This window comes from Corvus brachyrhynchos, unplaced genomic scaffold, assembly GCF_000691975.1.
Source record: "Corvus brachyrhynchos isolate BGI_N302 unplaced genomic scaffold, ASM69197v1 scaffold17, whole genome shotgun sequence".
Lineage (NCBI taxonomy): Eukaryota > Metazoa > Chordata > Aves > Passeriformes > Corvidae > Corvus > Corvus brachyrhynchos.
In genome coordinates this window covers 15,487,335-15,498,469 of record NW_008240046.1, presented here as the reverse complement: position 1 = coordinate 15,498,469, position 11,135 = coordinate 15,487,335, and the positions used below count along the sequence as shown (strand labels likewise).

The window sequence follows — 11,135 nt, the reverse complement described above, 5'->3', positions numbered from 1 at the left end:
CCCGCGGGCGGTGCGAACGTGGCCGGGCCCGCGGCTGAGCGCGGTCGGGGGTGGAGCTCTGCAGCCCCGTGTCGTGGCAAGGAAAGCTACGCCGTCAGCAAAGGCTGAGGCCCACGCCCACAAATAGGATTTGAGTTTCACAGAATCATAGAATGATTTGGGTTGGAAGGGTCCTTAAAGATCACCTTGTTCCAACCCCCCTGCCATAGGCAGGGACACCTTCCAGTAGACCAAATTGTTTAGAGACCCATCCAACCTCGTCTTGAACACTTCCAGGAATGAGGCATCAACAGCTTCCCTGAGCGGCCTGTTCCACCCTCGCAGTAACGAATTCTTTCCTAATATGTAATCTAAACCTGCTCGCTTTCAAATTGAACGCGTTCCCCTTGTCCTGTCACTACGTGCAATTCTAAACAGTCTTGCCTCATCTTTCCAGTAAGTTTCTTTCAGCTACTGGAAAGCTGCAATTAGGTCACCCGGAAGCCTTTGCTTTTCCAGGCTGAACAACCCCAATTATCTCAACTTTTCCTCATAGGAGAGGTGCTCCATCCCTCTGATCAAGTTAGTGTGGCCTTGCTCTGACAGGTCAATGTCCTTCCTCTGTTGGGGTCCCGGAGAGGTGGATGCAGTGCTTGAGGTAGGATCTCACCAGAGCACAGCAGAGGGGCAGAATCACCTCCCTTGACCTGCTGGCCATGCTGTTGATGCAGCTTTTTTATTGAGTCTGGGTGTCTGTTACATCCAGCCTGCTTGTGCGGGGCCCCCAGCTGCTGATGAGATCGCTAGCAGTGCTGAGTGCAGGAGCTGAGCTGTGGTGGTGTGAGGGGGCTATGCAGCAAGCATGGCTGTAGGATGGGGATAATCTCCACCTAAACTTATGAGATCCACTTGCAGCATCTTCACGTGCTACCTTGCTAACATGGATGTCTTTCTCAAAAGTGCCTTATGGCACAGGGACATTTCTGTGAAGGGCATGTTTTGGGACCTACTACAGCCAAATAGTTTATGGGAAAATTTGTGAAAAGCCTTGCTTTACAGAAATCATAAAATGTATAACAAGTCATTTCTTAATTCTGCCCCTGGCATCCAAGGTTTTCATTATAAACAATTACCAATAGTTTAAAGCCATTTGACCCTTGTCGTAGCAGTCTGACAGTTTCCAGGTCCAAAGGCTCACCTGCTGTAAGTGCAATTTACTGGCTTGTGTTCAGGGCTGATTATGTTCAAGGACTCTCTGATCATCAACCAGCTATTATATCTGAACAACATGATAAAAAGGTGACTTTTGTTTCTATGTGGATATAAAATCTACTCTTTTTTTTTTTTTTTTTCAAATACTCTTTTGGCTTGTCCTCATTACTGCTTTTCAATATATAATGGGCCAAACTCAATTACAGTTTACCAGCAATTTTGTTGGTCTTGTATTTGTACTAAGAGGGGATACTTGGACCTCATGTGTGACAACCTCAGGTTTGTAGGCACATATAAATTGTGAGTGCACCCAAGCTGGTTTAAGAAGCCCAAAGCTATATTATTTTTATTACAACAAAACATTCCACAGCCTTTGGAATTAAATGATTGCCATGAAAGAAATGTATTATCCTTTATTACAGAAGTCACAAAATAATAAAATACAGTATTGGGTTTGACTTCAGTAATAGCATGGCCTTGGTTTCAGCCATTTCTCAAAAGCAAAACTACAAGTAGTCTAGAGAAACCTTTACTCAGGTAAATGCTGTTAGCTGATTTATTTCTGCTATTACTGTTCTTACTTCTGTTACATATTTCTGTGTAAAGCGGTTAGGCAAGGGAGATGGGGCAAAATACAGATCCGAATTAATGTTAGCTGAAAGGAAAAAGAGCAAAATATTTTCAGGAAATAAATTTAGTAATAAGTAAAAAGAAAAATATAATCCAACACATTCATAAAGTGGACACATTAATGATATTTTTCAATACAGTTTTCTTTTAGCGAGATAAAATGGACTGTTATGAAAGAAAACCACTTTAATATGGGTGTCAATCAAGTAAAAGTATTGACTGTGATGGTTTCATCTGCAGGCTGAGCCTGCACAGCTCTGGAGAGAATGTTTTGTATGACTTGAAACAGCATAACATTATGCTTTGAGGCTCATGCAGAAATTCAGTTGGTTTGATTTCTGTGTCATGCTTTCTAACTGGCGCTCAAATGTGAATGACTTCCTGCTAGAAATAAATGCAATTTTGAATCCATGCTTTACTGCATACAATGCTATTTAGTATATTTTTATACTGTGTGTGAACAAACCCACAAAGCAAATACTAGTTTCAGATACACTGTGTAAAACCAACAGCAAGATCAATAAAACTCTCTTCCTACATGTTGAAAGCTGAGGAGAATTTGAGCAGAGTCTGTCCAAAGCAGCTCTGCAAGTCTGTTCTGGCTACATTCATGGGCTCTTGATTTATGTTCCGTCTCTCACATAAAGTATTTTAAAATTGGTCTTGGGATTTAAAACTTCTGTGTATTTTCTTAAAAATTCCCTTTTTAAAAATTACTAACAAAAAATTGTTTTATATCAGGCCTTCCTACATCAGCAGTGGAAATGCCCCTTCATCTGTTTGTCCCCAATACTTACTGTTATCTTAGAGACTGTAGCTAAGGTAAATGGTGATACTAGTAAGCTTTTGCCTCTGCTGCTAAAAAGCAAATCAATGTTTCTGCAAGGAGAATTTTTGTTCACATGTATATTATTGAAAGAATATTCTAGAGAAAGACTTGTATGGACAAGGGATTACTGAGAGGATCTACAGCAGACAACACTGACTGGATGGCACTGAGTAATTAATGAAAACACAGGAGGAAGTTCACCTCTTTCACTGAGAGGGTCTGTTCCTGCAGTGGCCAAATTCTAACCTCAATTATATCTGTGTGACCTAATCTAGCACCATCTGTTAAAAAATGCGTGCCTAGCTCCTTTTTGCTGTCTCAAATTTTCTCTAAGTGCGCTTTGAAAGCTAATTAAGCATTGTAGTTATATAGTTATGTAATTTGTTTACATTTTAATCTTAATTTTACTTACATTTTCTAATATTAACATAAACACATGAGAAGAAAACATTAGAATAATTCCCTTAATAAAAGTAATCAAGTTTGATTAGCACTTGCTAATTAAAATGTAGTTTTAAATAACTATGTGTTGTGGTTTTCTATTTTGAGTAGATTTGTAGAGGCACTGTACTCTTGGGTCTTAAAATTCTTTTTTTTTCTCTTTCAGTCCTTTTTTTTTTCTTCTAGGAATACATGTGTTCACTTATTCACTGAACAACACTGGAAAGAATTAACAGATTTAGATTTATTCATAGTGAGTATCTTTATCAACTACCTCTCAAATCTGTTAGGAAAGACCCTTATGCCTTGTCTCATGCTTGAGAAGAGCTATGTGTAAACATTTTCAAAGCTACTTAGTTATCCTCACCTGAATCCCCCATAAAACTCATCATCAGTGTATGATCTGTCAAAGTGTATAAAATTTGAATCACATGATTATCCAGACCTCTGCTTCCCATACTGTTTCATGTCTTCCCCAACAATCTTTTTCCATGTGTTACATGTTGTCTTTCACTTCTACTGTGAGGTCTTTTGGGTATGGGTTGTCATTTCTTTTTAAGTTTGTACAGCGTATAGCACCAGTGTGATACTTTAGCACTCTCTGATCCTTGGCAATATGTTAATGAGCACTAATATCAATAACGAGAAAAAATACAGATGCTAATTACAAAAAACAAACAGCCATCAATGATAACTAAAAAATAATTGCAATGCTTCCATTGCCAAATTTCCTTTTATCACTTTTTTTTAAAAATCAGATTCTAAGTTATAGTAGCTTCCTTTATTCCTTTGTAACCTCAAAATAATTATTGTCACATCATGTCACAGAGTAATATGTTCTTGCAGTATTACTTTGCTCTATTGTTGCATTCTGTCTCAAAACAAGTTATGGGTAATATATTTCCTTTTCATAATTGCTATACTGGTCCACTGCTGTAATAAAGTTGTCATATGGAACATGTAATTGACCACATTACGTTTTTGGAACTGCTTTTGTTTATTACAACTCTTTGTAACTTTCTGATATCTTCATAAATGTAATCCATGGCAATAGTAAACTTCTTGGACAAATACAGCCAGTTACTGTTTGCTTCACCCAAGTCTGAGAGTTACCTTGACATTGTTAAAGTTTACAGTGTTGGAAGGAAGCTAACGACAACCTTTTATTATGCAAATATTAATATAGGTGTATGGCAACTTATGATGTCTATATCTGTTTCAAATGGTTTGAATATGCTTACTAAGATTTTAAACAGGATTCTCACTGAATTAGGGTTATCCTACACTACAGTGTGTATCAGCACATTCAACACTGTGATATTTTCATGGTTAGAACATGGAAAAACAATAAATAGTTGCTTTAGGAGATAATTTACTACGTGTAAGACCCAGCTTTGAAAAGAAAACTGTGTTGTCTGTGCACAGTGCTTTCTCCAAAGTGTTTCTCTGTAGTCTTTTTTAGGACTAATAACACTAAGGACACTAATAATGTCATTCTGTGTGTTTGCCATGTATTCCATTGTACAAACCATCCCCCTTGTTTTATACTGGCTTCCATGTCTCCTACTTAAGTTCAGCCACATAAAGCTTGCTCTAAGTTATCACATCCCCATAATGTTCAGCATAAACTGAAACTTCAGTTCAACTATTGTAAAACTTTGAAGACAGGTTTTAAGAATGCATCTAAGAAGAAGTAAAGAGCCAGTTCCTACTCCATGATGTCTGAACTGGATATATCCATAGCACCGCACTGTTTCCTAACCACTCAAGAAATGCACAAATCAGGTCAAAGTTATTTTGAGACTCTGTTTCAGCAATGTACCTGCTATTCAATTACTGTCCTTTGCAAGTTCCACTGAAGTCTGATACCAATCACAGGGGTTATTAAGTAGGAAATGTGTCTTTTTTGGCTTTGGACTGACAAACTAGGATCTTGAACAAAAATCCTCTTGGTAACTTTTTGCCAGCTATATTTTAAGATAAGATGGCTGAGATACAAAACACAAAAATACAAAGTTATGACCTACCACTACATTTTAAAGTTCATTTTTGTGCCAGAAATTGGTCTTCTCTACTGATTAAATCATAAGATATAATGTCTAGAGACAAGAGGGCAAGCCAGTGGTTAAGCAGCAGGTGTGAGTCTGAATTTACTTACTTTGTGAGGCTTTAGTCTGGTTATATGAGTACAATAATCTCAGCCTTTCCTGGTCACACAAGTGCATCAACACAGAATGTAAAAGACACTATGTAGGTTGGAACAAGGGCAGAATTTTGCTTCAGATTTTGTGTTTTCATTCTATATAAGTGTTTCTCAAATTCTAAAAACTTTTACTTGAGAGAAAGGAGTTGTTTTATACATCTGCTGTCATCTTTGATTTTCACTTTTGGAATATTGTTATGACTTAGACTCATAACATATCCTACATAAAAGTCAATAAAATGTATCTCTTCCTAGTTTTCTTCTATGCAGGGTTGTGATTTTACAATTACTTTTTAGACTTGAAAGGAGAGGCTGCGTTGCTTTTGTAGCATAAATATGAATTCAGATTTGAATAAGTAACAGTTAAACTGACCTTTCAGACCCTTACTGCTATGGGTGGCACCATTAGGTTCATTGGGGAAGTATCTGGTAAATGACTACTCCCTCAGCAGCAGCAGTACTTGTTAAGTTACAAGGCACGTAGGGCACTTGCTTGGAGCTCTATGCTGTGCAGGGGCATGGCCATTTGAGAAAAAAGGGATGCATATCTAACCTTCTGACCTGCAACTCCCTTAGTCTCTAATAACACATGTAACAGTGTGTGAGACACCATTTCAGAATTCGTGAATTACAGTAGTCTGTGGTCATCGTTACATTGTCTCGACTTTCATGAAAACATTAACATACACCTTTACAGAAAGAAAAATCTTAAAACATTAAACCAAAATATCACAAAATAGAATTACTAAAATTGGTCAAGACCAGTGTCTTTATGGCCTGTCAATTTTCCCAGTATTCTGTAGCTGCTCTTTATTTAGAAGAAAATCTAGATTTGCACCAAAATTTGAAATTTAGCAACCTTGTCAATCACTATAGCAATAACATCACTTAGGCTTTAAAGGAGCTGTAAGACTTGATAAAGAGCTGGATATGTTGTACTGAATCTATGGTGTTACTGTAGACTTCCATTCAAACAGAACTTAATTTTCAGCTGCTTTGGTACCAAACACCTTTTTTGTGACTTGATAAAAATTATCAAGCTTTTAAAAAAATTAATAGTGTTTGGGTTTGGGATGTAAAGAGAATTTTCCAGAATTTTTATTTAAAATATGTATGTGCATAAACACTACACATTTCTTATTAAGGTGAACTATGTTACCATCTTTCCCTCTATTTATCTGAACTTATTTGTTGTGTTGTGTGTTCTACCATGTGCTCTTTTCTTCATGTGTTTGACGGACAGCTGTGTAGGTTGGGGGAATATCTGTTGAGCTGGCTCTAGCTGCCTGTATTTCGCTTGGAGATTCCAATTCATAATCACAAGCAATACAAATATAGGGGTGACTAATACTTTGCTGGAATTACTCTATGAGCTTGTTTACATGAAATCTGTGTTAAGACTAATAGATGTATTTTTGCTTGGATTAACATCTGTACTGACAATTAATTCACCAGAAAATACCCAGGATTTTCATGCTTATTGTGCTTTACATAATAGGACTAATTTATCATGACTGATTCTCCTGTAAGCAGAATTACCAGAGATGTAGTATGAAAAGACATCATTTATATTTGCAAATATGTATTTGTACCATATGACATTTCAAATATATGACAGTTCAGTCATGGTCTTAGCCTAGATCCACAAAATTATTTTAAGCCCCCGAATCATGTTTTTGTTCCCAAACTACCAACTATGTGGAAAGTACAGACAGAATAGGAAGAAGAACCCAAATCCCTTTGTAAGTGTGGCCTGGCCTATGGCTAGTTTCTGAACAACTGACTTAAGTCAAAGATGTATCTTTGAAATATTATCCCCTGAACAGACAGCAGTGGATTAATTGACATGGTTCTTAGGGATATGGTTTAGTGGTGGACTTGGCAGTGCTGGGTTAATGGCTGGACTTGGTGATCTGAAGGGTCGTTTCCATCCTAAATAATTCTGTTATTCTGTTAGTCTAAACAGAACACCCTGAACTTAAACAGAGGACAGGCTGACACACTGTCCCTAGATCTGTGTCTTCTGCATTTGACAGATGTGCAGAACAGCCTGAGCCCGTGTCTCTTTCACATCAGTAAGATCCATGGATAAGTACATTCAGAGGACTCTATCTCCAGGCATGCACCAGTGCCTGCACCAGTGCCTGCACAGCAACAGAGCATCTCTAGAGAAGACAAATGAAAACTTGAGATTTAGTGTGGCTGTGAGATTCACTAAGGAAGAGCAGCACACATTAGAGAAGAGAGAGGATGAAAAATGTATCTAGAATGAGGTATGGAAGACTCAAGCACCTCCACCCTGCTTCTTAAGAGCCTAGCATTCTTCATTTCTACTACCAGAGTCACCTTACATGAACTTCTTTGAAATATTTTTCTCTTCTATTCTGCCTTTCTTTTCTATGTCTATTTTAAAAAAATATTGTCTCTGTGCAAAAAATGTGTCCAAAAATCTTTTGTACACCATTAAAGAATTGTATGCGTATAATAATAATAATAATAACAATAGAAACATAACAGATAAAGCATGGTATCTTCAGAAAAAAAACAGATGACAGCTAAAATGTCTTCGAAAGTGTACCCATTTAATGTATTTTCATCAAACCACAAGGTACTGTGTGTATGACAGCAGGGAGGACAAGTGTGGGATCCTGAGGTGTTGCCCTTGCCCTGTGTTATAACAAATTGAACAAAATGTGGCTGATTTTTCCATATAATTAATTTTTTAAATTTAAGTTTTGATTTAATCCATAAGTGATGCATTATTTAATTAAATTTTGTCCAGAAGGCTTATCCCAGCAAATATTACTTCAGATGAAACTACTTACAGACTTTGAGAGAAAATTTATTTAAGAATCTCTTCTAACATTTGCTAATTTCACTAATCCTTGTATTGGAATCATGATCATGGCTAAATGTTGTACTACCTGGTTGCCACTTAAATCAGTAAAACCATTCTGGGGACAAAGATGGTTGTTGTCATTTGAGTGCTGTCACTTTTCTAACTCAATTTCTAAAATTGCATATTATGTTTTATTCATTGTTATTATCAGAGTTTGCTCTGATCAAATATGCATTCTAATAGTGTATCACTCCCTATCAGTATGAATTTTGTTTACTATACACAGAAAAATGTGTAGAGGATGGGGGACTGCATTATTTTTTAATACCAGAAATACCCTCCAGTGCTTTGTTAAAAATGACTCCATCAAGGCATGATAGGAATGGGCTGTTCTTTCAGATGTTTATTGAAAACAAAGGCTTCACCCCCTTTAAAACATAACTGGTGTCAATTCAATTTATGATGTTTATCACCTCATCAGTTTCAGTTTTCTTTATTGTACGTTTTCTAAGTTAAACTGTTACTATTTTTATCACTGCAGTTTTTCTAAAGATATGTGGACTGCTATACTGCTGTATGTTCTGTGACATGTCTATTAAGTATGTGTGGTAAGTAAGTATGTAAAATACATAGAGACTAAGTCTGTGCAGTAATTTGATTAAAAATCTGGACTATTAATCAGGCATTAAATGGATGAAATGGTGTCTAATAAGTCTGTAATTTTAGAAGTATGACCTTTTTTTCCCCTGCAATTAATTTTTGTTTGTTAAAAGATATACCAACAAAAGTGTCACCTTTGGCTAGTGTTTACTCCTAGAACTATACAAGCTTTAGTTATAAGCAATCCTTTGCTTGTGTTTAAAGAACTTACATTCATTAACTTTGCACATATTTGGCTTTGAAGTAGCAAATATAGACTCCTGCTAGTCTACAGATAGTATGAAGTAATGATTCTGTCTACAGTCTGTAAGAACTAGCAGATGAAAGAGCATTTTATTTCAGTGTCTCACTCATAAAACCAGGTTTCAGTCAAGGAGAAAAACAGATTACAGATCAATCCATGTAATAAATGTAATACCCAGAAGCTGAAATATGTGTCTAAAATTTGTAATAAAATTCTCTTGGAAACCAGATGTGACATGGAACTTCCTCTCCATTTGGCATTGTAAGATATGTGTGGACTTTCAAGCAGCATTTTTAATTGTTTAACTTGAGAAACAGAAGCAGCATCTTGTTCCATACAGTGTATGTATTTGACTGTGTTCTGATTATTTTACAAAAAGAAAAATTAGTCCAGACTAGAAGGTATGCCTCTGAAAATGACTCTTGATCAGCAAATGACTTAGTAATTAGGTATATGGCTGGATCAGCTGCCTTTGTCTCTATTGTCCTCTACTGCTTGAGAGGACAATAAAGATTGTAAATATATATGTGCATGCAGACAAACAGGCTTTGAGGACAAAACATTATAAATTGTATCTTACACTTAATTGCACCCTGATGCCTGTGTATATCCACTTAAAATGAAGGACGTAATTGCAAGGAACTTCTTCCATTTCCAGCTGCTAGTGAAGCATACCTTGCTTTTTTACTACTCCAGTAATGTGAAATCCCAGTTAAAACCCCAGCAGTACTAGGAAAAACATCTGGGCTCACATATATGCTATTAGTAATTTGCATTTGTTTCATGTTTATTAGGCATTGTATTTTTGTATGGATGTATCCTTCTATATAGACTCAGTTACAAAATAATGCCAACAGCTATTTCTCTGTAACAATGCAGAGTTTTCCAAACAGACAACCTCTGTCATGTAAGTAATTTTGTCATCCTTTGCTTAGGAACTGAATGTTTCCTGCTAGAATAAATAAAGAAAAACCGGTCATTGAGCTTCTCAGGTCATGACCTTGCCTGCTTGGTGGAAAGTGCTGGTGAGGAAGATGGTTTCTGAAACAAGTCTGTTGGCAGTCAGGGTGATTGAGTACATTCAAAAATTTTCAGTGCAACACTGCCTTATGCGTTCATAATTTCTGATTAGCACAGTTTCATGTAGTCTCCTCGTCTGGCATTGCTGTGTCGCAGTGTAAGTTCTTAAACGGCATTAAGCGTGACATAAAAGCTCATATGGTTGCTGTCAAGATATCACCGGCAATTTGTCAGTCCAGGAACTTTACCACAGATTTTTTTATCCCTGCAGTCTATCTTAGAAATCATGGAAAATCTTCTGGTAGGCCAGCTTGTTGGCAGCATAATCCAAGTTAACACAACAGTCTGATGAGTGCTACGTGTTTAAGCAGAATTTGGACTGCCTCATCGCCTTAACAAATCAGATTTAATGATACCTAGGCATAGGTGGTTTGATGGCAATCATGACAGACTGCACCACATAAGGTTTCTCTGCTTCCTTGCCACTGGTGGCAGCACACAAATATTTTACAGGGTAAAACTGTTGTCCAGCCATTATGCATGTGTACATAGTGATCAGTCAGGGCAGAGCACACATACACAAACACAGAGACACGAGGTGTCATGGTCAGTGAACACCTGATTATACACCACATGACGATGCCAAGGGAACTATAGATGGGAATTTTTAAGGCTATCTGTATCGTAAAACTACTGCTGTGTACTCAATTTTTTTTAAGTTGAATTTCCGAATTTATTCACTAGGTGGCAATGTAGTATGTCATTTGTCTAAAATTTATAGCAGAGTGGAACTGATCAGAAATAACTGCACTGCATAAATGTTTTACACTGGATTGCAATAAAGAAATGTTCATTAATTCCTAGTCTATTTTTTAAAAAAAATGCTCACAAAAATTTATACTTTATTTACACTCTAAGTAGAAAATACATGAGGTTGTTGTAGATTGCAGAGCCCATAAGAGTCACAGAGACCCAGTGGACCCCATCATCTCTAGTACTTAGTTCTGAAGTGTCAGGGCAGGGATGGAGTGTGATGTAAAAAGGAGCACCTGCAGCTCAGTTACCTCAGGGGAAAGAG

At 36.9% G+C, this 11,135-nt stretch overlaps 1 protein-coding gene across 1 annotated transcript in view; it reads right to left on the bottom strand.

The window, feature by feature from the left end:
• Positions 1–11,135, bottom strand: part of AGA (aspartylglucosaminidase) — a 53,339-nt gene that overhangs the window by 17,162 nt on the left and 25,042 nt on the right. The window contains exon 2 of the mRNA XM_017744308.1: positions 1,773–1,846. Coding sequence (XP_017599797.1) covers positions 1,773–1,846 — 74 coding nt within the window. The remainder of the gene's footprint in view (positions 1–1,772; positions 1,847–11,135) is intronic.